This window comes from Takifugu rubripes, chromosome 21 (assembly GCF_901000725.2).
Source record: "Takifugu rubripes chromosome 21, fTakRub1.2, whole genome shotgun sequence".
In the NCBI taxonomy this organism is placed as follows: Eukaryota; Metazoa; Chordata; class Actinopteri; order Tetraodontiformes; family Tetraodontidae; genus Takifugu; species Takifugu rubripes.
This window is the reverse complement of record NC_042305.1, coordinates 16,997,640-17,025,151: the sequence shown is the minus strand read 5'-3', so window position 1 is coordinate 17,025,151 and position 27,512 is coordinate 16,997,640. Positions and strand designations below refer to the sequence as shown.

Sequence of the window (27,512 nt, the reverse complement as noted above, 5' to 3'; positions counted from 1 at the left end):
CCAATGAGAGGAAGGCTGTTTTTAGCTTGCCGGGTTTTAACGTGACGGGGTTACAGAACCAGGCGTCTCGCCACAGACACGTACAAGCAGCAGCCACCTGGTCTGAGCACAACTGCAGAGAAGCAACAGAGAAACCATGATTGTTTGTTAGTTACAGCCACACAAAGACCAAAGGAAGAATTACACAAAGACCATGGCAGCTCTTCTGACACTGGTGTGTTGTTGAGTCCAATATGCAGGCCTGCTGTTATGACAAAGGGAATACCTAGAAATGCCATGTACACATCCAAGGGGATTCAAAACCAGGCTATGAAGAAACTGGTGAGAATCTGTCCCTAATTATAAGATTTGTTTGCAACTCCACGCCAGCACATGTGTTTGGAATGCTTGACTTACGTTAACTTGATGCTGAGTATATGTGTGTGGAAATACCGAGAAATCTTTCCGACACTGGAAACAAACGATGTTTGCCAGCGTTGTGGTGGCGCATCAGTAATGAGTGAGAGTGAGAGGGGATGTGCAAGCATTGCTGTGGAAAAAAGCCTCCAACAAATCTTGAAATACACATGTCCTCATCATGCAGGACGAACCGTGTGTCAGAATAATACGATGCTCCAGGTCTCAGACAACTGCTGGAAATCAGTTGTGCCTTGTTGAATTAGGTGATGTTGGCTCATGAAATCTGCCACAAATCACTTGAACATGAATGAATTTGTTAGAACTTTTGCAAAAATAAATAAGTAAATAAGCTGTCCGATAGCCCGAAGATTCTTGCTGCTGAATCTTTGAGGCAAAACATTACAAGAAAAGTATAAGAGTGAATTATTTTCTACATATATTCATTGTTATTTTCATCCCTATGTCATGCATCTGATATGTTGTCTTAACTGGGACATGATATTTGAGTATCACATTTCCCTCCATGAGGGAAGGAAACAGTTTATCACCCCGTTATGTTCGTGTAAACCTGTTCACGCCAATATTGACCACTAGATGGCAGAATGGCACAGTACCGTCACATAATGGCGGAGACAGAGAGAGATGCACAGAGAGAGAGAGAGAGAGAGAGAGCGATAGCTTATGTATCATTCTTAACATGCACTCCATGCACACCAGATTTAGTGGATGATGCCACTTTCTGTGATGAACTGTGTGAAAAACATTTAACCATGATTGTTGGCCAAAATATATAAAATGTTCTTGGGTTTTTGTGGTCTCGGGTGGCTCTCAACAGTTTTGCTGTCTTAAATTATGTTCTTATTTTCATGAGATTCCACACTGACATTCAGCAGGTCTGTGCAGGAATAGAAGCACAAACACATAAGGCATGATGAGTTTATTTCCCCTGGACCTACGGTGGAAAATACAAAGAAATACACAAAAGTAATAATACACAGAAAACATGGCATGCTGTACTTCCAGACCTGTGTGATGCAGATGCTCAGAACTACAGCTGCACAAGTACGAAGGACAGAAGCAACGGCTGACAACATTTTCCTCCAGTTTGTCTGCGGCAGTTTTTAAGGAAGAAGATTCTCACTGGGGTCCGTATCGCTAACTGCATGACAACGGCTGTTTTTCACATAGCCTAAAGATGCACACGGATGCAAGACAATGTGAGATACACCAAGAGACGGCCAAGACACCATATTTTACCTCCTGACAGGTACATGTACAATATCAAGAAAAGCGGCGGGAAAGCGTCCAGGGAATCGTCCGGTCATCGTGCACAGCGTGCAGCTGCCGCGTGCATGCAGGACAACTACGTCTGGTCATATCAGTAATGCAGAAACCCAAATGCTACATTTCATAGCCTTCGAAAGACTTAAACATATTCAAACAAGAACCTGGGATGTAAAGGGTCGACGAACCCGGAGGGACGATAAACTATATTCACAGCATCGTATGAAATGGGCTCGAGTCACTATTTACAAAAATAAGATATAGTAAAATACAGCCTCAGAAATAAATATCATGATAAATGGCAATCAATCAGTCAATCAAGCAAAGCTACGTTTCAGAGAACTCCCCCCAAATCCCAACCCAAAAAAAATCTCAACGTCTACACAGTTGTAAAAGCAGAATAAATAAATAAATAAATACATAAATACAATCAAACTGCATACAAATAAAGCAGAAGCTTGGGGTCATTCGCGGTTATGAGCGGTTTAAACTCTTGAGGGAAATCTAGCGTTTACACTAACATGCTACCATCCAGCTCTGGCATCTGAGCAAAACATAACATTCCAATTTCAGGGGACCTCTTTGTTGGTTATTTTTATGCCTAATACGCCAATTTGCTGACTGAGGGGGAGCTGACCAACGCTAATGGAAGGCACTTTTTGTTTTAAGTTTTTGTGTCACATTCACGTGGACAATTGTTAAAAAGAGCTCTTCACTCTCACTTGGATCGGTCAGAACGAATTAATAATCCACTTTTCAGTTTACTTGCGAGACATTTTCAAAGGTTTTCTATAGGAGGGTCTTGACGTGATCGTGGGGGGGTGGGGGGGGGGGCACATTTTGCCGTCACCAGCCCTCCGAGGATGCATAGTGGCGTAGAGTCTCTCTGGTGATGCGTGGAGCATGCTAAGCTGAGGGTCAGGGGGCAGCTTCAAGGCAGGTCAATCCCATGCTAAAATCATGCAACTGTTATCAGCGCTGCAGGGTTCTCTTGCTCCGGGACAGAAATGCACAAATAAACAACTGACAACAGCACGGAGACACCGGCTCAAAGGTCTCGCTCTCACACTATCTGTATATGCTACATCTCTGTGTTGTCCACTCTCGAACCCAGTCGTTCAGTTTCCCGTACTGTCGGGCTGTACCGGGGAAGAGCCACGTCAGGTCGGCAGAGGAACGGTGAGCACGCTCACAGACAACGCGTCCGCCTCTTCTAAAACCTTCAGCTCTCGCGGGAAACTCTCATCTCTCCCTTCAGTCTCAATCTGTAGTTTCCAGCCAGGCTCATAGTGGTTTTTACTGGTTCGGAGCAGCTGATCCTCAGGCAGGAAGCCTGGGCTCGATCTTCAGCGAGAGGTCGTAGAGGGTGTCTTCATCCATGATCAGAGTTTTATCCAGAAGGTACTGGGTCACCTGGACACAGGACATGAGAACCAATAATGAGAACATCAACGTTCCTGGGAGAACACCACCATGTTCCTGAATCCAAGGGTCTAAAAGCCACCTTGGCCTGATGCTCTATTCTGTACGGAGTCTGCTGGAACTGTCGGATCTCTCTGATGATGTGCGATATCTAAAACAAACAACCAGAGCGTTACCATCATCTGCTCATCACTGCGTGCAACGTGCGTGCGTGCGTGCGTGCGTGCACCCACCATCCTCATTTTGGAGAAGTTTACAAGTCCCTCCTCTGTGAAATTTGGCGTTCCCTCCTCAATAAAGGCCAAATCTGTCAGGTACATTCCCAGATATGGAACGCAGGGGGGGTTGCAGCTGGGAGAACAGCGCAGAAAAAGATTCCATCAATAAAAGCATGTTTTAAGCTTCTTATGATACTCAATGGGGGGATTCAAAGGCCTCACTTCTTCAGGGTCTCCCTCAGATTTTTAAACCGTCCTTCAGAGGACACCGTCTTCTGGAGCTTGTCCATCAGGGCTTTGGCCTGGGCCAGACCACACATACATATTTAAGACATTTCAAATGATTATTGTGAATAGTGCGAGACATGGGAGCATGTTAACCATACAGTGTGGGCCGCTGAGCCACTTAGCCTTGGAAAAATATGGTAAAGAAATGATCAAATCAAATTACGTTACTCCGTAAACAGCCATTAATGTCCGTTGGACAGACATGCTGTCTGATGGTCGAGGCTTTAACCTGTTTAGCATTCCTCAGAATAAGGCCTCATACGTACATTAAAGGTAAATAACTGGTGCGGTGGTTCAGCGAGCACGCTACGGAACCACAGATGCAGTGAAATGTCATTCCTAAATCCAATCATCTCCTTCTCCACCTGTTTGCTGACTTTAGCCCAGGTCTTCTTCAGACGGTAGATGGCGCTACGGTTGAGGGCGGACGTGATCTCCAGTACTCCGTTGTAATTGTTGAGGCAGCGGCAGATGTCCGCCACAGCGACCCACTTCTCTATGGAGCTGGCCCTGGAGCCCACGTCGGTGTGGGTCATGATCTGTGAGGCCACCAGGTTGCTCATCTTGACATAGAAAAGGGGAGAGGACATATGAGAGGAGGCGCAGGAGTGAATAACGTGACTGCAAGTTTGCCTGGGTCTTACATCATTGAAGTGCTGACTGGTTTTCATTATATATGGCGTCCGTTCCATCTTATCGACCTTCATCCAACCCTGACCCAGGAACTCTCTGGCAGAGCGAGCACAGACACGTGGTGAGTTCAGAGGTCACACACATAAACAAACCACACGGTGAACTAGATAATTTAATAAAAGCCCTCTGAATTTAGCACGAACGTTAAGGAAATGTGTGTTGGGTAGATTGTTACTGTTGTCATAACAGTGCTCCCTGGCAGTAAAGCTTATTCCCTTGGAAAGCTTGTTTAGTTCCCTTTTAAATGACGCCACACTAGTGAGGAACACGCATCAGAGCTGAGGATGCTCCAAGGTCGCACCAATTAAATATATGCCGAATCTTCGTAGCCAGTGCCAAACAGCTTATGCTGCTGTTGCTATTGACTTTTGTTTTGAGCTTCTGCTACCAGGTACTGGATCAGAACATTGTGTTCAGCAGTGGCTCCAGATTCTGCCCACAGGAGCAGGATTGTGGGGTGAACAAGTGGCCAAACGTCCAATGAAGCAAGATTGAAAATGAGTTTTAATTGAAATAATAAAGTTATTGGCAATAAACCACACTGAGAAGAATTTAGAGACTAAATTCTTTCATTTTCCTCATACTTTTCAGCGATGGTAGGAATAAAAGCATTTTACGCAGACATTCCGGTGTATTGAAGTGACAACAACGTCTCACAAAGACGTTCGGCTTAAACACGATGTCACACTCCTCCCCGCTTTTTCATCAACATGACATTTGCACTGACTCGTAAGGGATGCTTCTGAAGACGATGTGATCCAGCAGAGTGATCTGCTCGGCCAGTTCCATCGCTGAGAGAGACTCGAAACACTCTGCCTTCGGACAGTCTGCCTAAACACACACACACATGCACACACAGAGAACAATAGGAACATGCAGCATTTTAATTAACTAAGAGAACGATGATGAAGATCCTTGCAATAAAAGCTAATGTTGCACCATCTGTAAGATGTCCTCTATTCTCAACTGGGCGTCGTCTTGCTCATCTTGAGAAAGAGTGCTGAGGTGGAAGAAAATACATTTTAAAAAAACTGCTCAAAAAAGAAACACAATAGACAAAAGAATGAAAAGTGCCTGAATAGGTCTGAGTGTTGTAGTTGTGTACCTCAGAATGTTGGCGGTAGCTTTTCTCTCCTGAGGCAGAAGGTCTGGATCTCTCAGCACCTCCTCCAGCAGGCCGATCACTGACAGCTTCAGCTCTTGGTTCATCTCAAAATCCTGGTCAGGAGAACAACATTTCAGTCATCGTCTCAGCCGGTGTATGCTCCCATAAACTCTTACGCTAACCCTTAAAAAACATATCTCATATCTGCAGTAAGTCAGGTAAATGTCCTGCTGATGCTCTTTCCGTAAATAATAGTAAATAATACCATGTGATTAGTAGAAAAACCTTTCAGATCCAGTCTGAGGGCTATGTAATCACATGAACCTAATATCAAGCAAAGAGTTGAGGAATGAAACTGACATTTGTAATACATGATAATTATAAATTCTAAAGGTCATATCATCCAATTCCAGTAGTACAACAGCATTAAATCTGCTTTGCAGCAGCTTTTAGCTCGTTCTGCCTGATGTTCAAGCATTACTCCTCAGGTCTGGTCCAAAACATCCCCCAGCTAGCATAGAGTTGTGTGAGGAAGATGGTTTGTTGGTAAAAGATGTACAGATACTATATGACAGCAGCAGTTACAACACACCAGTTATAAATGCAAAAAAAAATCCTGTCCACTGAGGATTCCCTTTGCTCCTTGTGAGCCATTATCAAGCATTTGCTCCACTTTTCATATTTCACTCCTGCACCAGTTGAACTCATCCTCAAAGGTCAGCTTTAACAAGCTCTTTGCATGTTTGTGTGTGTGTGTGTGTGTGTGTGTGTGTGTGTGTGTGTGCGTGTGTGTGTGTGTGTGTGAGTGAGTCTGCCTTAATGAGCCAACCGAATCTGGCCTGTCATCGCAGCCTTTTGTGTTAATTGAAGGAAAACACACAAAGCGGATCAATGCGCCTGGACCTTCAAGAAGGGAGTCAAACTGTAATATCTGACTCATTAGAGGCGAACCAGGCCTCAGAGGAAGGGTGGGGGGTGGTGTGTGTGTGTGTGTGTGTGTGTGTGTGTGCATGTGTGTGTGTGCATGGGGGGGGTGCAGTCATCAGCAGACAGATTCAGACCGATTGTGTGCGCGGCTGTTTACTGTACACGCTCAGGCAAAGGGAGCGGAGCCGACATTAATGAGCCCACAGACCCACCCAGCAAACACACACGCACACACACACATACTCACACATTCACACACACATACTCACACATTCACACACACATACTCACACATTCACACACACACACGGGGGTGGGTGCTGACCTGCGAGTGTTTGGAGACCCAATGCCGCAGCACATTGAGAACTCTGTTCGTTGCCGCTCGCCGAATGATGAAATCCTTGTCACACGTTCTTTCAGAATTTGGAAAAACTGAAGCAAACAAACAAAGAGGAGCGTGAGGACTAGATGGCGTGCAAATAAGCAGTTAACGTTTTCAAATAAAAAACAGAGTTATCATATTTACCCTTGAAAACCAGCGCTTTTCCAAATTTATCAAAAAGCTTCTCTGAAATCCCTGAATCCTTTCATCCCCTCCTTTCTTGCATTAATTGCATTAATCATTAAGATAAATCAAGTTAATTTATAAATAAAGAACCATCCTGCGACACACTACACTCAACTAAAAGAACCCATTTATTTTCTATCTATGTAAAGTTCACCGTCGATGTAGTTCTATGTGAATATTATTCCTGTTAAATGCCTAAACGTGCGTGTGTGCGTGCGTGTGTGTGTACCTGGTGGGGAACTATGTCCTGCTGCTGCAGTGGCGATAGCGAAGGCCGAAGCAGGAGAGACGGGGCAGCGCGAGTTCTCTCCTGATTGAACTTAGAACATGGGGGAGAGGCATCGAAGGGGAGGGGGGGATAAAAATGTAGCATTAATCAATTATAGCTGGTTTTACCAAACACTACCGCTGCTTTTTAATGCCCCCGCTATTCCTCGTGTTTCCATCGTGCTTTAGTGATACGAAGAGCTAAAGAGAGGAGGCGACTTTACTCGTGTGTCGGGTTGGGCTCCGGTTCTGCAGAGGGGGCCCAACTCTGAGACTGTGGCACCTGCTACAGGTGAGACAGGGACTCGCAGACCTACCTCCAGGCTGCCTGTAGCGGAGGTGTCTCGGCGTGGACGGGGAGCGACAGGGGGAGGCGTCTCCCGCCTCGCTGTTCTGAGCCGCCTCGGGGAGCATTTTCTCCAGTGACGCCGACTCCAGCACGGCTAAAAAACCAAAACCAACAGAGGAGATGAAGAAAGGGGATCGGTAACAATCCAGAATTATGCTGCCTTTTCCTGAATGCTTTTAAAGAGGGGTGGGGGGGGGGGGGCTGTGAGCCTGTGGTGATAAAGTCATACGTGCATTCTGCAACAAATACTGAGTAGAGTCAAGGAGGAAGAAACCCTGGACTAAAGAAAGCCACCTTTAAAGCATGTAATTCAGAGTGATTAGAGGGTCTTCCAGGACGACCCCTAATGGCTCTCTGCAGCTGTCATACGTGCTGATGTGCACACACACTAATGAGAGTCTACAGCATTTCCATATCGTGCGCCTGCTGGTCCCCTGACACTCTCCCTCTCCATCCTGAGAACACACATCATCACTGCTATTAGATCTAAGAATGCACCATAGGAAGCACACACGCACGCACACGCGCACGCACACACACGGGCATAATGATATCCTGCTGTTGGCGTGTTATTTATACAGGGATCGTGTCAAGCAGCACATTTGATAAGTGACCTCCAGCCTGTCAGAAGCCGCTGAGTCCACCTGCAGAGTTCTGACTCTGGCTGTGAGAAGAGGAGGCGATGCCGATATGATCAGCGGAGGAAGGCTCACCGCTTCGCTTGGACGCTCTCACTTCATCATGTCGTGATCCAGGGCGCATGCTGCTCATTTGGGCTGATTTTGCCTTGGGGGTAGTGTGTTTGCTGCAAGTGTGCTTTTTCTCTGATGGAGCCGCATTTATTCCCATTTCGTCTGGTTTCAGTCAACATCATTTCTGCTTTTGATCCGAGTTTGTTTAAATAAATTGGTAAAATTCATTCTGCCTCTTGGGTCTGTTGATCGTGGTCGGCGAAGAGCTCATTCTCATCCTTCAGAGACGTCACAGGAGTCTCAGGAAGCTCCCTCACAAGATTCTTTTAATGCTCTTCACCCCATTTACATTTCATTTCTTTTTTTCCCTCAGTTTTTTTAAGCAATTACGTTACCTTTGTGATATAATCACAGCAAGAATACAGGGGGATGATGGGATGTCTTCATACTGTAATCATCTGAGATGCATTCACTGCCCTCAGGTGAACTCAGTTTCTCTCATTTTGAGATTACCAAGCCGGTGGGAAGGGGGTCAAACTTTCTGCAATCATTTATTTGACCCTAAAACCTTATATCTCCCTTGTATATGTCGCATTTGTGTAATTGATTCATACAGGCTTTGCAGGAGAAACACTTGAACCAGCCAGGAGTCGTACCTCTGCGGATGCTCCGTCTTAGTTTTCCACAGAACGGGTCAATCTTGGGCAGATCTTCTGCCTCTGAAGCCAGGCAGGGGCTCAAGTCCGGCGATGAAAGAATGGGAGAAGCTTGTTCCTGCGGTGACTTGGAGCAGTTGGGAGGGGGGGAGGTGGAAGGGGGAGGAGGAGGAGGAGGAGGAGGAGGTGGAGGAGGAGGAGGAGACGTGGCGGTCGATGTCGGAGTTTGGGGAGTGTGGGCCGACGTGGGGCTACTGGTGGCCGACTGGGAAAAGTTGTGGTTGAGGCCAAAGTTCGACAGCGGGCTGGTCAGATCCAGGCCCCCAACTCTGGGCGTGATGGGGGAGTGAAGGGAGAGTTTCCGCGTTTGCACCGGGGAGGATGCGTGAGACGGGATGGACAGAGGAGGCGGAGAGGAGAACTTCCGGCACAGACGGGGAGACTTGTCGTTCGCGTCGCCGGTTCCTCTGTTGTTTTGATTGGTGGCAAAGAACAGCTCCAATGACCTGAACAGGAGGGAAAACACACGTCAGCAAAGTTCTCACACATGAGCATCATTTTAGAGCAGAAAGAAAAGGTTATCGAATGATCATTTCCATTATTTGGAAATAAAACGTCATGTTTCCTGAGAATCATCACTGCAACAGTGCATTTGGGAGCTTTGTCTCTCTGTGTTTACGCTCCACCTTTCATCAGCGTCAGACTCGGGCAGCTGGCCTCAATAAAACAGATGGCAGACAGACTAAAGGGTGACAGCGAGCTGGCGGACGAACAGACAAAACATCAGCAGGTAAAACATGACGGCTCCTGCCATTTCTCAAGACCTGAACGAAGCAAAAGCAAGTCAAATAAACAAAATAGAACTTTCAACAAATACTAGAATAATGATTCTGTCTTTGTTGGAGGTGTAAAGCAGAGCTTTATGCATATTTGTTAGACCAGCCCTTTGGGACGCCCATTAAATCCAGTCAGATTGTATCTGGCTCTCTGCACATACACAAATATCGGCATTGCTTACCCCAGATTGAATCCTGTTTGCTCTCCAGACTTTATTCCAGATGAGCCTTGTGTGTTTATATGGAAGATTAGCCTGAGGAGCAGCGTGACTGATGCATGAATGACAGACTAGAACTACCTAATGAGAAAATCTCCTGCATTCCTGACCTCATTTTGACAGAAACGGAGCCCGTTTTAACTGTTTTTATGAGCTAACAAACCTGGAGAATTGGCACTCCCCTGTGCTGAATAGTGTCAGATTTATGAGCCAGTCCACCTGAACATTTGAATGAATAAAATGTAGAGAGATACCTGGGTTGATCCTCTAGGTGTATGTGCTGCAGAATATATGCTGCTTTTTCTTTTGCAGTGTTTTGGAAGATTTTTGTTGTTGTTGCATCTTGAGATAAATGAGATAATCTATCCTCACACATCTGTTCAGCAAATATATGCACATAAAACCAGAAAACCACTTCAAACGGAATGTTACTGGCTGATAATGTCATAAAACGTATGCATCCAATTTAGCGTAGAGAAACAAAACCCTTGTGTGTTGCAGTCTCCATTTGCCGCAGTTACGCACCTTATTTAAATGCAATGAAAGTATAAAAGCCATATTAACGATGATTTTGTAGATGCATTTAGCATAGACTTGAGCATTCCTCAGAGTTGTGTGTAAAGAACTAAAAGGAGAAGTAATCATGCACATGGAAGCACCACCATCATCCACACAAGCCCATTATTCCACAGAATTGAAGGAGGAAGTTGGAACTAAATATCCTACAATGGGATAATCAGGGTTGCAAAACCACGTGCAATCAAGGTCATGCATCAGACAGGGAGACCATAGAAAGAAAGAGGGCAGAACGGAGAGTTGGTTACTTGGACTGATCCACGGTTATCTTTTTCATCTTCAGACTGTAGTCAGGACAGAGAGATGAGATGGACAAACGGTCGAATGAGTAGTACTGCGTCCTGTAGTTGGAGGGGGACATGAGAAGACAGGAATGGATAACAGAGCAATGGTTAGATAGATGGTTTGATGGTCAGGGTGATAAATGTGAAGCGATGCTGTGATGCTAGCAGCTAATTCCTACTGCGATGGGTTGTGAAGACTTGAAAAATGTCTTTTTGGTTTAATCATCCGTCCACACTGAGCGGACTGAACCAGGCCGCAACTTCTGAGCGGATATCCAGTGAATCCTGTTACTTTACAAAATAAGCCACCTCACCTTTAACTAATAAAAAAGCACTAAAACAGGAAGGTAACATGTAATTATACTGGCTACACAGTTTTTATGGCAACACAGAAACCGAGAACAAATGAACCAAAGTCAATTTGGAGTAAAACTGTAGAGGAGCTGTGCCAGGGGACGCAGAAACAAAGACCACACACAAGATGTTTCTTGGAAATCTCTTCTTAATTGACTTTCTGGTGCAAGAAAGAAAACAAGTACGGTAAGTGTTCAGCTCAAGTGTGCTTGGGTGCGTTCAAGGACCCAGGTGAGTTTGACTTTATCCACAAAGCCACCCCTGGGAAAAGCCACACCTCTGCTACCAGATCTCTGCTCTCCTGGCCTCCCCAGCAAGGCTGTTGTGTATTTCAGCCAGAATATATATTTAGCTTTGTTGATGGATGGTGGCAGCTACTCATGCCACCTCCAACCCACTGATCTGTTCCAATATATATCTTTTAAAAACATTTTTGAAGAAGTGCTTACAATAGGAAATCATCATTTAGAACAAATGAGAAGGTCCTGAACAAAAGCTGTGGTTCTTTGGTCAATAAACAAAGGTCACTATCTATATTTACTCTGGCCTGTGTGTGTGTGTGTGTGTGAGTGAGAGAGAGAGAGAGACACACAGAGAGAGAGAGAGAGAGAGAGAGAGCGAGACACAGAGAATGCTGAGTCTGACCTGATCGGTATGGAGGAGAAGGGCTTCTTGTAGATGTCGGCCAGTTTGTCCATCACCACCGCAGCCATAGTGAAGATCCGGTAAGTGTGGAGGAAGGTGTTGAGGAAGTCGATGGAGAGGAAGCGCAGGTCGGTCAGCCTCTCCAGCAGCCGCTCCACACTGGCGTAGCGGATCTGCGGGACCTTGCAGGAGTTGAGCGTCTTGCTGAAGCAAATGTCAACATCATCTTTATGGAGACGCACATCGGATCTGATGAATACACACGCACGCACACACACACACACACAAAACTGAGCACGGGTGACCGCTAAACGAGGAAAAAAATAGATCCGGAGCAAATACAGCCAGGTAAAAAGAGAGAAATTAAGGGAAAACAACCTGTAGAGCCCAAAGAAGGAAACTGAAAATATGAATGGGTGTAAAAGCAGCTGTCAGCAAGAGCTTAAATTAAAAAAAATATATATATATGAAATCAAATAAAACAGGACATCGAGCTTAACAAATTACTGTGCACGAACACAACTTTAACATTCTCAGTAAGGTGCTTCTCCATCATTCTGCAGCCCATGAAGACACCGATATTCCTCCCCACAAGCACGGCCGCACTTACTTGATCATATGAGGCACGGTGACTTTAGAGTTCTCCTCAAACACGCTGGTCATCAGGCCATTACAGCGGATATTATCGATGCACTGCAGCAAAGGGATGGAACAGAGAGTGGAGAAGAGAAAAAAACAAGTAAGAAGTGAAAAAGCGCGTCTATACGTGAACATTTTCAGAATCTTTAATCAACGCCGACAAGAGAGACGAGTTAAAAACTGGCCCGGAATTTTTCGTCTCTGAAGAATGGTGCGACTTTGACTCTCCTCTGAGGACCCGGTGAGCTACACTCCCCTCCAGGGGGGGTTTACCTATCACTAAGCCTTCTCAAAGCCAGACGGGCGCATTTGAGGGACCTCTGCGCATGTGCATATCACCTGGCTGATGTCGCTGGTCCACGCCGCCTTCTCCTGCCGCGACGGAGCCAGCAGCACCACGGTAAACGGAGGCGAGTCCACCGGTTCCACGACGAGCTTGAAGTCCAGCTGACCGAAGACCTGACCGCCGGCTTTAGCTGCACAACAGCAGCGAAAGAAGGAGAGGAGAAAAGGAGAAAGGAGAAAGGAAAAGCAAACAAAGGTGAATTCAGACACAAACACTTTATTTTAATTAAGTAGCGCTTAAGTGCACCCCCCTGGGATTAAATATTAAATTGTGTGAAGGGAAGTGTGAACGAACACCTGACAGGATCGTCGCATCACCTGTGTGTGTCCTTGCTCTGCAAAACGAACCCCCGGGCAAACGAAATAAACAACCCAGTGATGTCGAAAGATCAACACCTGACATTTAAAAGGGGTCAGCATCTGATATTTAAAAGGAAGCAGTTCCTGGACACTTATCACCTGACACCTAATTAACCCCGCCACTGCTCAAGAGCCCCACCCAGCCAAGGAGGGCCGCCGGCGTGTTCAAGCGTGACCCAGCTCCACTCACCCTCCTCGTCATTGTTATCAGGCTCTTCTATCAGCGTGCAGTCGATCAGTGACAAAACGCCGCCTTGCTGCAACATAAACATGGAGACATTATTGGTTTTTTTGTCAAAAAAAACCCCAAATCCCACTCAAAAATGATTTGACAGGCGATTGGGGCTCCTTTGATCACCTTGAGGAGGTGAAGCTTTCCTCCGGAGCTGCGTGTGCACACCAGAAAATGTTTGGTGAAGAGGAAGCACTGTCGTTCGCCTTCCTTCTTTAAGGAGAGGGAGCCCAGTCGCACCTTGCTGAGCTTTCCCCGCTCCACCGACGGCAGCTGGATTAAAGACCCTGGTGGTGGCGACAGGCAGAAGGATTATCGAACGCGTCATTGTGATGGAACAGGATTACGGGCACGTTTACAAATCAAATATGCACGTCTGAGAGGCGACAAGGCTGAAGCTTCCTGCAAACGTGTATAGTAATATATTTGTCTGATTTATGCTCTTGATAAATCATTGTGTGTCATAACACAGGGGGAAAAAAACAACAAGTTTTTGAATTCGATCCTTAATTTTACGAGGCATAACATCAGTTTCATGGAGACACTTTTGGATGTCATCGAATAATCAGCAGTGCAGCAATCAAATATCAATGTGGATACCTGTGGGAACCCTGGCCTGTTTTTAGCATCGTGTTCCATTAGCTGGTGTCACTCTGTGACTCAACCCAGCGTCTGCTCTTAAATCACAGACTGGTGGTCTGAAGGGTCCCAATGTCTCAATGCGTCATTGTGCGATGGGCCGAGGATGACGATGACGAGGATGACGTACCCTGCCTGACGAAGGTCTGGCTGGTGTCCAGCAGGATGTCACAGCCCTCCACTATCATCCTCTCGATGGCCAGATTCTTCCGGATGTTCTCCGTGTCGCTCACTTCGTCGTGCATCACTCTGGCGAACGCAGAAGTTGCCCCCGGTTACCACGGCGTTTGGCATCACGACACGCGGGAAGTGAACCGAGTACACACCTGGACAGTTCCTCTAACTTGGATTTGGCGAACTCGAGACTCTTGCGCTCCACGTGCTCGTGAGGCGTGTGTGCCAACAACTCATGTAAGGTGATAATGTAGCGAGGAATCTTGACAAAGGCGACAAAAGGACAGCGTCTTCTTCTACAGGCAGTAATCTGTGTGTGTGTGTGTGTGTGTGTGTGTGTGTGTGTGTGGGATGTACCTGGAACATGGGGTATGTGAGGAAGGTCTCCAGCATCCGTCCCTCACAGGCTGCGTTAGACTCATACTGCTTCAGCAACTTGTCGAAGTCTCGGTTCTGCTTACAGTTGGCCAGAACCTGCAGGCTGTACTGATGGTTACGCACGAACTCCTGATAGATGTTCAGCATGGGCAGCAGGATGTCAAACAGGTCAGCTGAAACAAAAACACACACATGGATGCAAGGAAATCAACATTTCCCCACCAAAACATGTGGTAACACTAAAGAAACCCACTTACTATACAACGATGCCTGGCTTATTGCACAAACAGCCAGTAAAAGGAGGCTGAACTAGCTTGAATGTCGTGTGTGTAGGTGTGTTTCTGTTACTTTTTGAATGTATTCATATTTATATACTCTTTTTCCACTTTTATTGCAGTCCTTTCTGGTTCGCGCTGAGGAAGTTTGCATTCTTTTTTAATTAAAATATTCAGGCCTTTCTTGGGGCTGAAAAAAGTCAAAATGTATTTTACGTTACGTCTTGGAGCGGTCCGTCTCCTAGGTGATGCTCAGTAAGACGGCTGTTACAGGCTGAATTTGTAGGATGTGTTCTGCTCTAGGATGTCATTGTTTGTCAAGACAATGAGTGTGCTTGTGCACTGAGAGATAGGAGCACGCGTGTGTGTCTGGGTGAGGGAGAGAATCAGTAGGATATTATGGGGTGTAAATGAGGAAAACTCGATGTGAAGGGGCAAACGAGCCGCTGTTACTGGAGAGCTGCGATGAATATTCACACAGTATTTATTGGTGCATTTGATGCAGGACAGCTTACCCAGCACCAGGGTTGGCCAGTTGGCGAGCCTCGCCTTCAGCCCTTGGTGGAAGATCTCATGTAGGAACATGATGGTTTCACTAAAGAAGCAAATAAAAGTATTTGAAAAGAAAAGTATTATGAAAGTACAGAGGGACGGGACAGTGATCATATCCCATGATTGACACCTGTTGAGGAAGATGCTGCTGACGTCGTCGTGGCTGATGGGAGGTTTCTTGGAGCTGGCGGCCATCCTCAGAGGCCTGAGGAAACAGTTGACCAGGATGTAGAGCTGGTGGACGTACCTGCCATCAGACACGACGGTCAGAGAAAAGCCCTCCATAGTGGTTTACAACCTGTAACAGCAGCCTGGCTGGCTGGACACATGATGTCGCCCTTGGCAACATCACCGCGGGCCCAATATATGGACGTACTCTGTCTCAGCCTCCACCATGTTGAAGACAATCTGGTTCCTCTTCCTCATGCTCTCAGCGTGAGGGGAGCAGATGTAGTCCTGAACGATGATCTTCCACTTCCGGCGACAGAGCCACCCCCGCATGAAGCTCTGCACCTGAGGAGATACAAGCAGGAGAGGCTGGATGTACGCAGCACGCTGGCGCCCTCAGAACCCCGAGGCCAGGAAGCGGGCTCGCCAAAACAAAAGCACACAAATCCTCGTTTACCTTCTTGATCTTTTTTATATCTGGATCTTCATTTTCATGGATGATGTGGTACGGCCGCATCCGTTCCTTAGTTTTATTCAAAGCTACAATCTATGAAAGAAAAAAAACAAAAACGGCAAAATGACTGAAATGAAGGTCTGCATGAAAGACACCATTAAAATCATCCTCTTCATTCTGGATGAGGAGAAAAAGGGGAGGGAGAAAAAGATGTGAGAATAATAAATAAATCAAAACTGTGTGCTGATCATCCTCACAAAGCACACTTTATTTGCTGCAGCTTTCTTTTGGACACTGGCCTGGTACAGTTCCTCTTTTATGCGTTTCCTTTTCACTAACTGCACTTTAGGGAAAAGCAGATGAAACCAACTCCCTTTTCATCTTCCTTTCCTTATTCACGAGCGGTTTGTGTTCAGACAGCGGCGATGAGCCTGTCCGCCAACTGCTGACAGTTACAGTGGCTGGCTGATTTAATTATTCATTAACACAGAGGGACACAAAAACAAACAAACCAGCGTCTGCTTTAATGAGATGGATCGCCGGGTCTTTGCTGAAAAGCGAAACCTTTTCTCATGAGCAGCCCAATTACACCGGCAGATGTTACCAACATAAAATGGCTTTGGTTAGCATTTTCATGATTAACAGGGCTCAGGGCGGCCTGCCAGCGACTCAGAATAAGACACAACAGCATTGTAATGTGATTTATTGTATGACCGTTTTCCTCCTGGGGATCACTGCTGCGAAGACCAGAATAAAGCACCTTTATTCCGAAAACAAGTGTACGTCACATAACACGACACCAACGAGGAGCTCTGCGGCATTTTCAGTCATAAAATGAATCACAACACGAGGGTTTTACTGCTGACTCCAGGGGCCGGAGCACCTCTGTGGTGCACAGGCACATGTGTGCTTTAAAGGCACAGTCGGTCGGGGTTTTACAGCGTTTGGAAGCTGCTAAAAGATGCTGTTAATCTGATGTTTAAAGGATTAAACAGCCAGATAAATAAGGCAGTAGTGAAAGAAGAGGATTTAAATGCCTTTGTTGTCCTCGTTTTTTCTTTCTCACGTGTTCGGCGGTCATGGTAACCCTTGTAGTGGAAATAAAAAAGGCTACTTTCTTGAAACACCAGCCAATTTTGCATTCAGAAATATATATTTGGGGAATATGTAAAAGATACACAGTGATTTCACCCCTGTGCCCTAAGGAAAGATTAGAGGTATTGATCTAATTAACATAAACCAATAATTACTTACTCTGTTTATGTGTGTGACTGAGACAGAATTGTAATTAGTTTTGGTTGACAATGTTGCAGGCCGGTTGTGTTTATGTGCAATTGTGCACACGTGATTTATCGTGCACTGGCAGCAGAACAGGACCGTGTGGCGTTCGATAAGCCTAATGGTCGGGCAGCTGTTTGTAAAGACGTGGAAGGGCTGTCGTTATCGAGCGCTGGGCTCCTCCTACACTTGGAGGTGACGGAGCACTGTCATCCACGCACACGCACACACACACACACACACACACACATGAGCGAAGACTTTGGCCGGGACACTGGATGCTTTTGTATAAACTACAAGGTCAAAGTTTTGGAGGAGTAGAAGAAGAAAATCCATTTTATAGGTCAAGATCAATTCATAAAGTATGCTGTAAAGACAATAAACAGACTTTAAAGGTCAGAAACAGGGACAAACAGGACAGCAAAAAGCAAGAGCGGCCCAACAAATTTCTTGGGGTGCGGTACCTCTGCCTTGAGCCTCTCGATTTCTGTGTCCTGATCCTCTAACTGGGTTCGCAGCTGATTGGCAGCCACCTTCTCAGTCTCTACAATCTGCACCAGGTGGATGTATTTCTGCATCAGCACCTCGCGTTCAATGATGATGTCCGAGTAGCTGAAGATAAACAACACAAAGAGGAGCCGAGGCGGCATTGGGTCATAAATGTGAGTCAATCGACATCAATGGTGCATCACTTGGATTTAAATCATGGTACATTGTCTAAGGGGGTGGAGGCTGCAATGTTTAAAACTTCCAGTGAGGGTTGCTACTGCTCTCTGTGCAAATGGGGGAAGGAGCAAGGAAAAGATTTTCATCTCCACCTCAAGACCGCTCCTCCATGTGTGCACCAACTGTCCTGATGAATAAAACATGCACCCGCTACTATCAGTCAATCAGCTACTTTTATGGAACAAATGCTAGCTGTAGCATTTGTGATGCTAGGCCCGCTGAGCTCCCAGGGGAGGATGTCAGCTCAGATTTCTCATCACCTAAAACACATCAGAGGCCTCAGATAGTCTCAGTCTTGCAGCCTGCCACCATGTGACCTGCCGCAGATTCCCTTGAAATGTGTACCTGGCCTGCTGGATGGCATCCACCCACTCGTCGCAGTCACCCTCCCCCTCGGATCGCAGCTCTAGAGGCTTCTGTCCGTCGTGTCCAAACACGACAAGGAAGTAGTGCTGAGGAGATAGAAACAAAGCAGGAGAGGTGCTTCAGAATCTTGGCACTCAGAGGAAAACACAGTAAGGGCACGCCAACCGTCTCACTTTACAGATGATGCTCCGTGCGGCCCACAGCTAATCAGAAACATGGCACAGACATATGGAAACACTGCCTAAACTGCATTTGCCTTTCATGCTCAGATTCAACCCAGATCCAGTTCCACAGGCTCCTGAGCTCGAGCCAGGAGAGCAAACCCAGCCTTGCAAAGCTGCGAACGGAGCTCGGCTGGTCCGACCACGACCGGCTCTCGTTCCCGTCGCAGGGCGCCTGTCTAGTTTATTATTCTGACTAATATTCGGAGTATCACGATCTTGTTCCACTTCATTTTCTGACAGTGCGAGCGCAGGGACATTCGCCTCCAGCAGATCTCGCTCACACACGGGCATTCTGGGAAGTGATAGAAGCTTTTATTTAAATGGTGGTGTCCTTGGGCTCTGGGTTAACAGAAGAGCTGCTATTATTAGTTAGAGAAGACTGCACGGACCATTCCTCCACCTCCTCCTCCTCCTCTTGTCCCACTCAACCAGCATCCTCACTTCTCTCCTGTTCCAAACTCACTCCTCCTCCTCCTCCTCCATCATTCCCACATCTCTTCATACTTTCGCCTCTTTGTCCGCCGCTGTCAGTACGGATTCGGTGAACGGAACCGAGGAGGGACAGGCTACGGCCCCTGCAGTGGAGATGGGGCGGGTCAGAGGCAGCAAGGTTACACACACACACACACACACACACACACACACACACACACACACACACACACACACACACACACACACACACACAAGACCCTGCATCTCCCTCCCTGCATTTTATGTATCTGTCACTGCAATTTACTGGCTGGATGGATTTTATTACTTCAACAATAATCCACCCCTGAAAAGTGTCTGACAGAGAGAGAGAGAGGCCAGGAGGGGTGGAATGGGGAATTACATAATTTTCTTAAGCGAGTACACATCACCAAATTGTGTCACCACCTAACAGGAGTGCATTACCATGGAAACACAGGGTCTGACGCTTCCACTGTGTTTTACCTGCTGCCTCTGGTCATTTATTTACTGCAGTCAAGGGAAGTATTACATCACATACGTGATAGATAGATAGATAGATAGATAGATAGATAGATAGATAGATAGATAGATAGATAGATAGATAGATAGATAGATAGATAGATAGATAGATAGATAGATAGATAGATAGATAGATAGATAGATAGATAGATAGATAGATAGATAGATAGATAGAGAGAGAGAGAGAGAGAGAGAGACTAGTACCACTGCACTACTACCCTCCAATGCAGCAGTGACCTATAGTTGCCCTGTAATCGTCCTGAGGCAGTCATTATTTTTAGTTCTGTTTTTTTTTTTTAAAGATTCTGCATCACGCTGGCGATTAATTACATTTTAGCTTCATAGTACATTGTTGTTAGTCAAAGCGGAGGCGTCCTAACTAGTGCACCATTCAGGACGACCAGCTCACTCTCTCCGGGACGGCTCAAATGTACCCTCTCCCCCTCAAGGCCTCCACTGTACTGTAAGGAATTTCATTTAAACCAAAAGAGACAGAGATGAATAGGAAGAGAAGGGGGCAAATGGGGCGCAGACAGTTCCTGCTCCTTTGTCCTGCTAATGACCAATTTGCCACTCACCTGAGACTGAGGAACGACGACCGAAGGGAATGAAGATTGAGTCTGACAGCATGGTGTAAAAGAGCATGTTTAACTACCACCGTTTAAACCGGAGGGACAATGAAGAGCAAAGAAATTTATTATTCCAGAGGTGGACAAACAGCACATGTCTTTCACTGTCCAGTAGAGGATGGAAGGGTATTCAAATCCACCCTCACTCTCAAACACACAAGGACGGCAGCTATTGCCACTCACTGTTCTCTAATTTATCCTGTCGTGTTTCACAGTTTAATTAAGGTGTTTCTAATCTCGTTCCAGAGTATTAAACTGAACTAGATGTGGCTTCACTTAAAACTGGAAGAAATATCCAGGAAAAAATGTAAGTGAATGAGCCTTTGATTGTTATTAACACGTAATAAAAGCTCAGATGAAATTTAAACTTCCTACACTGGGTGACCGGAAGTGGTTTATGTCTTTACCAGCTGTCTCTACAGCATAAAGAAATAAATAAAGGAGCATTACAAATAATATCACATATTCCACACTGGCATTGTCTTTATTTAATATCAATTTCAGAAGGCAACACAGAGGTTGTAAAAATAGTCTAATGCAAAAAATGTACCGCAACATCAGAGGAAACAAGGCTGCAACTGCATGAAAAACCCCAAATCAACATAGAAAATATTCCCAAAACAGAGTATAACAAGCACTCGGTGCTGTTAGAATAAGCAGTGACATTCTGAAGACTGAAGAATCTTTAAAATTTCTAAATCTGTCAAAAAAATTCAACCCATCACTCGCTCCTAATTCCTCTCCTTTATCAGCTCCTGTTGTGTTGTCATGGGGACGATAATGTCTTTAAGTGCTGAAAGCAGATTCATTAAATGCAAGATGGCAACTAAATATATATATAAATAAATTCTCCCATTGTAAAAACCTTAAAAACAGTGTTAGAGTTTCACCCAGCTTTATTTGAATGTGCAGTAAAGTCAGTGACCTCATTCAGAAATAAGAAATCTTTGACTACACAAGAATGCTGCTGCGCCAGTCCTGAGGAATCTCTGGTGACCAGTCCAGCACAGGTCAGTTCAGAGGGACTCAAGATCCCCACACAGGCAGCTGAACGAACCCAGAGCCCTAACCCCAACTCTCCTTGTGCTGTTTGATATTTTACCAAGATTTGATTTTCTCTTATCTGGATGATGACAACCAAAGATATTTTAATTAGCTTAGCATTAGCGGTTGGGACAGGGTGGAAAAGTTGAATCCATCAGCAATTAAATCAGTCATGTGATGATGAGGCTGTGATAGCAACTCAACAGGACAATCACAGGTTCTCCTCAGCAAGATCTGATCATTTAAAATATGGAAGAACATCTATTAGATGGTTTAGAAGTGAGTACATTTCTGCTAATCCTGATTAAAATGGCCCAGTTTAACTGTTTTGTGGGATGGTTTTCTCTGTTTTTTTACTCTGTCAGTTGTTAAATAAGGTCTGTGGCTGATCTAGAGTGAAAATTAAAAAACAAGACGATGAATAAAAGTGTTCACTTAACCCGGTAAGGATGTCCTAAGGGGAAATAACAAATAATAAAATCAGATCCCTCAGATGACTCAATGCGACAAAAACTGTTTATTCTTTGGAAATAAAAGGGCCTGAATTTTCAAAAGCCTGCAAAGATTTCAACACAAACAGAAAACCAACTAACTGCAGCAGCAGCGAGCTCGGTGATTTATGTAATTCAACTAACGATGTAGCAGCTAATGTGAAAAAAAACACTGAATAAACACAACAGCCTGCTGTTCCATCGTTACCCTCCATGCTGTTCACTCCCTGCAAAGTTTTTCCAAAAACTGTCTCTGTTTCTCTCTCACACACACACACACACACCCACGCACACACACACACACACACGCACACACACACACACACACACACACGCAAAAGTGATTATCTGTATTAATCTAGAGATTACTCCAGATTATTCCATTTTCATTTCCGTCATTTAAATCAAAATAATTTAGAAGGCAACAAAAACACAAACAGAGCAAGACAATAAAATCAAACAAATCTGAAAAGGGATTTCAGATGCTGCGCTTCTACCTGATTAAGCACATTGGAGGCTGCAGTGTCATGATGAGGACAGAGCAGACGCGCACGTTAGTGAGCGCTCGGTGGATTCGGATGTCCTCCCGACTCTAAACATTCCAGGTGAAATGGAGACAACCTGTCAACCGCATCAGTGACGCAGACGTTCTCCAACTGAGCTCCATCTCGCCGACTTCAGTCGTGGTTAACTGCCTGATCCGGGTCACAGGGGTCAGTCACGGGGGTGAGACAGCCGGCAGGTCACCAGTCCATCAAAGGACACGCGCTTCATTCACGAGGACGTTTGGAATGATTTAGGGTCAATTTAGAGCCTCCAGTCGAGATAAATGAGCCTTCGGCTAGATAACTGCAGAAAAAAGTTTCATTTTAAATGTGTACAAAGTAATTTGAATAACTTGAAATAACCATTGTTATCACCAACCCAGTGTGCTTGTTTTGTTGTCTCCTAGAGTGTCTGGATAAGAAGATTAAAGTTGATCTGTGAGTGTGCATGTGAAGTTACATGATAAGCTCAGAGGAAATAGATGAGAAAAGGTCAGAAGCTACATCCTCCACCCTCAGTACAGGTCTCAGTACTAAAACTCTTCATAATCCAGCGTGTCAGGAACCATCTATAGTCCAAACTGCAACCAACCATGTCTCAGTCAGCAGATAAATAACTAAATAGAGAGATAAATACATTTTAAAAAAACAGGACAGAAGGAAAACTGACGTTAAATGAACAAAAGCTGCCACTTGTGCAGCTGGTGTGTTCTGCACATGTGCAGAATCTCTTCGCTTTGCCAACAGAAGCTGGAAGCTGTGGAGGCCATTCAACCAGATGTTCTCCCTCGCGTCACGCTTGCGACTCACTTTCAAAAACGACCAGAGGGCCACGCTTGAATGTGGTTGAGAAGACGTGAGTCGCACGTGGCCGCTGATCACCGTACTGCACGCACGTCGTGCGAGAGTCATCACCAAAGCAGCCAATCAGAGACACGCCCAGCTGTTCCACAGGTGCAACTGCTGAGTCAGGGTAAAAGACCTTATTAGAGATGTTCTAGCTCTGTGGGGCCCAAAGGTAAACCAAATGTGATCACCCCCCCCCCCCCACACACACTCACACACTCACACACACACACACACACACACACACACACCACTGACGCATCTGTCGGTCTGTCACTACATGACCGGCAGCAGCTGTTGGAGAACATTTTGCAGCCTTAATGCAATAGATGGCGAGTTGGTTCCACAGTGACGCAGCAGAGGAGCCTGAACGCACCCCCGATCCCTAAAACAAGATTCCTATCTTCTGCTCAGGTTGCCGACGGCAACAAAAACGAAGCAAAGGACTTGGTAACACTATTACTTGACATTACAGTTAGTTTTCACCCTACAGTTTGTTCCTAGTTTAGGATGTCTGTGGATTAGGACGGTATCAGAACAACAGTATAAAACTGTGGCCACACAACACTGCTGTTTTCATTGGCTCCAACATATCGTCTTGTGAGGCTCAGAAGTCTACTCCCAACTGGCTGCTGCACAAACAGGCTGCCAGAGTGTAAGAAGCGTCTGTACTTGGGTCTTACTGCAGAGAGAGACAGATTTTCCCCTGTGCAGCTCACGCTAAGTAACGCTGGCCACTATCAAAAAAGGTTTCAGTGCAAAAGACAGATTTATGTCATATAGACACTGTACCAGGGGCGTATTCCAGAAAGTAAACTGCAGCCTTGATATCTTCACAACCAATGCAGCGTTTCAGACCCAAGAGGCAGGTTTTGCCAGACTGGAAATCTTAGCCACCTAAATGGGGTTCATAATAGCACTTGGATGAACGCTAAGAGCGAGAGAAGAAAAAAAAGAGAGCAGTTGTAGAAACAGCCAATCGGACGGTAAGAACATGGCAGGAAATGTTTCCTTGCTGCAGACAATTAGGCAACAGAAAACATGAGCTTTGTGAGCGGCATCGAGAGTGCAGCTTTCTAATGAGACATGATAACACACACACACACACACACACACACACACACACACACACACACACACTTGCTTACTTGTGCAGAGGTCTTCAGGTGCACAATATTAGCAAACATGAAACAGTCTAATTACAGTCTTTTTTGCTTAAATAAAATGCTACGTTTTACCAAGTTCTTAGGGTTTTCCCATTTAAAACAAGTCTGATATTGACAGAGTGTCTTTCAAAGACAAATTGTAAAGTATAATTTAACCGGATGATTTTGCTTCCATTCTTACTAATTGCAACATAAAAACTGTCGCCAGAATTCAAACACATGTAGTAGAGCTGCAGTTCGACCAAGGAAATTTCTGTTTCCATCATCTAAAGTGAGGAGGGGGGGGCTCCCGAAATAAACATCCCACTTTTTGAAGTGCTCCATGTTGGTTTCTCTTCCTCTCTCAATGTTGAGCTGAATGTTTATAGACTGCAGCTTCTCTCTACTATAGACCCATAAAGGAACTGTGACTCCACCTCCGACCCTCCGAGCCTATGATGATGCTGCCCCCCCAACCCTGTTGATCCATATGCCACATCCTGCATGTGTTTCCAAGGGCTGAAACAGGCTTTTGCATGAACCCAGCGAGATGATCTGATTGGCTGGACCTCTCAGAAGGATCAATAACCACCACCAGAGCTCCGACAATGAGGAGAGGCAAAGTTTGACAGTTACAGACTGATGATTACCCTCGCGGCCCTTCACACACGTGTCTCCGTATCAACAGCACGAGCCCACAGTCACAGCGAACCCGATCAGACCAGCAGAACTGCCAGCAGAATCGCTGAATTGTGTTACGACAGAGAGGCTGGAGCTGGAGCTGTGTGCTATTTGCGTGGTTCTCCTTGTGGCTCACTGCGGGGGTGTGATACTGTGGGCTGCTGGCAGACAAACTCTACTGCATTTAAAAAAAAAAAAAAAACCCGGATGTGCAAGATGCAAAGATAGAAAACCATTTATCACTTCAAAAAGAATCCTCCCAGAACAAATGAAAAAAGGACTGGACTCCGTTACACTCCCGTGTGTGTGTGTGTGTGTGTGTGTGCGTGTGTGTGTGTGTGTGTGTGTGGTTGCATTTGCACAGTAAAATGGAGAAGCTTTGGGCTGAGTGCAGACACCCTGAAAATACCCCCAATTAAACATCCCAGCTGCTGTATGAGAGTGAGACAGATGTGGAGTGAGAGTGAGACAGCTAGACGGTAAAAAATAGAGAAGACTGCCAGGCGCAGTAATGCTGGAAAAGACCAGTTTAACACGGCACGTCCGTGCCAAAGGAGGGCTGCAGGAGCCGTGTTTAGAGGAGAACGGGGCACCCATGTTTCCACAAAGACCCGTGGATATAAAGCAGTGATCCTCCTGGTTCACGTGGTAACCAACCCCACAACTGTCTGGCTTTCTGGAGCTTCTCCGGCATTTGCATCTGGATTTAATTGTCATTATGCATACCGTTGCAAGATTTAAAGCAACAGACGGGGAAGATCCTCTCTTCCTGGAGGCTTTCTGTGTGCCTCCATCTAAACTTTGATGGCCATGGCTCCCGTGCATGTACACGGATGCTCTCCAAGAGCCAGATGAAGAGGAAAGTGACCTAAAATTTAGTCTTAAATCTTTTATTATTTGCAAAAGACAGAAGCCTCCCTGCTGGAACCCAGGGAGGAATGACACTTGTGTGACCAACGCATGCATGCATGCATTTTTTTTTTTCTCAATGAAATTCAAATGTTTCCTAGCAACAAGGTTGACCCGAGTGTGGGAGCAAAAGTGCCACCGTAAAGCAGAAACCAACAGCCTCATTATTTGAGTAAATGGTAATAGATTGAATATTTAAATTGATGAGGAAATGTTTTTATCTGATACTACACAAATCAAGAGATATACTGGAGAATATGGACGACATAAACCATCGATTTTCTGAAATGGATCGATAAATCGTAGCATTTTAGGGGTTAAACCCAAGAACCTGTTGCTTCAGTAGCATGATGGCCTCATTTTTAATCTAACTTCATCAATTACCTCTTAGAATCTTAAAGAGGCTAAAAATTTGGTTGGAAAGAAACAACATTTTTGCGTGTGCAGACAAAAAAAAGTGACTCCAGGGAGGTCAAATTGTTTCAAAACCATAAAAAAAAACGGTGGACGAGAAACAACTTTGTTTTTTAAACAGGGAAATGTGACAAAGGAGTCTGTTTTTGAAGGACGTCGGCTGCTCAGAGATGCTCTCGGGGCTGCAGAAGCCTGCGCGTGTGTGTGCGCGTGTTTGTGTAAACAGAAAAAGTCACTGAATGCTGATGCTGATTTCGGAGTTATGGTGAAGTCAGAGGATGAATGTTAAATGAACAGCGGGGTTCAGATCCAGAGCCCCCCCCCCCGCCGAGCTGAATCCTCTCACCTGTTTCTCCAGCGCTTCCTTCCCGGTGGTGGACATCTTAGGCGCTGGCACGCGCTCACAGGTGCATCCTTCCAACAGGTAAATCCCGGATGGGCGCGCGCTCTGCTCGTTCTCAAAGTAGAACAGCACATTCTGGTAAAGCGCGAAGAACTTGTCGTGCCATCGGCTGTTCTCCGCCGTCTTCTTGCTCAGGAAGCCGCGCCTGGTGCCCTCTTTACGCGCGACCACCGACAGGAACAGCGCGTGCCCTTCGTTGTAACGGACGCTCTTCTGCATTTTGCCGTCGGTTCTGAAAGAAAGTGGGCAAATCTTGTGGGGGACGGGGTTTCACCACGCGCACATGGTCGCCAGTGCCTGCGCTCAAACTTTTCCACCGGGAGACGCGCGGTTCAGCCGCTCCGGGGCGCACGAAAAAGTTGCCCCGCCGACGGGAGCGCGTCCGCAGAGGAACTCATAGCCAAGGGATCCGATTTCGACGCACGCTATCATAAACCCATGCTGACAAACGAGCGCACGCCTGTTGGCAAAGTCCTAAAGCGGCAAGTGCAACCGAGAGGCGCGTCGGTCAGTGAGGAGAAGCTCCGACAGTGACAGAAACAGAGCCGATAAACTATAATCGGCTTTGACATTGGATAACTCTCACACATGAACACACGCCCACCAGGTCTCTCTCCCTCCCTCCCTCTCTAGTGATGAAGCCTGGCGATGGTGGAATCAAAGGCGGAGCGTAAAAGAGAGAAATATGCAATACAGATTTCATGAGCAAATGTTTCTGCTTTGCTTCCGCTACCAACAGACATTAATGCATTAATGGAGGCATATAAATAAATAAATACAATATTGAACCGTGGGGAATGTCAGCATGCGCTTTGTGTTTTTGGGGCCCCATGAAGAAACGC

The 27,512-nt window shown here is 45.8% G+C and overlaps 1 protein-coding gene across 4 annotated transcripts; it reads right to left on the bottom strand.

The window, feature by feature from the left end:
* Nucleotides 1-1,321: 1,321 nt before the first annotated feature.
* Nucleotides 1,322-27,412, bottom strand: LOC101076078 (ras-specific guanine nucleotide-releasing factor 2). Of its 4 annotated transcripts, none has more exons than XM_029830160.1 (29): nt 26,614-27,412; nt 18,347-18,453; nt 17,740-17,887; nt 16,001-16,090; nt 15,752-15,888; nt 15,506-15,622; nt 15,339-15,418; nt 14,528-14,721; nt 14,323-14,432; nt 14,127-14,245; nt 13,484-13,644; nt 13,316-13,382; nt 12,760-12,896; nt 12,392-12,474; nt 11,782-11,985; nt 10,747-10,839; nt 8,869-9,374; nt 7,489-7,614; nt 7,134-7,223; nt 6,662-6,768; nt 5,410-5,522; nt 5,244-5,304; nt 5,032-5,135; nt 4,256-4,340; nt 3,977-4,174; nt 3,546-3,625; nt 3,339-3,456; nt 3,188-3,256; nt 1,322-3,096 (listed from the first exon to the last, which is right to left on the bottom strand). In XM_029830160.1, the coding sequence occupies exons 1-29, from the start codon at nt 26,887-26,889 to the stop codon at nt 3,004-3,006; spliced, it is 3,873 nt and encodes a 1,290-aa protein (XP_029686020.1). In that variant the 5' UTR covers nt 26,890-27,412; the 3' UTR covers nt 1,322-3,003. The 4 variants fall into 4 exon arrangements, with proteins under 4 accessions (XP_029686020.1, XP_029686019.1, XP_029686021.1 ...); XM_029830159.1 differs by having other exon boundaries at nt 11,782-12,030; nt 26,614-27,410; XM_029830161.1 differs by lacking the exon at nt 7,134-7,223 and having other exon boundaries at nt 11,782-12,030; nt 26,614-27,411.
* Between the last annotated feature and the right edge of the window lie 100 nt (nt 27,413-27,512).

Coding starts and splice junctions, on each gene's coding strand:
- LOC101076078 (XM_029830159.1), bottom strand. CDS start 26,889: ATGCAGAAGAGCGTCCGTTACAACGAAGGGCACGCGCTGTTCCTGTCG. Junction 13,645..14,126: donor CCAGACCTTCGTCAGGCAGG/GTACGTCATCCT, acceptor CGCCACCACCAG/GGTCTTTAATCCAGCTGCCG. Junction 7,615..8,868: donor AAGACGGAGCATCCGCAGAG/GTACGACTCCTG, acceptor TTGGTTTTTTAG/CCGTGCTGGAGTCGGCGTCA.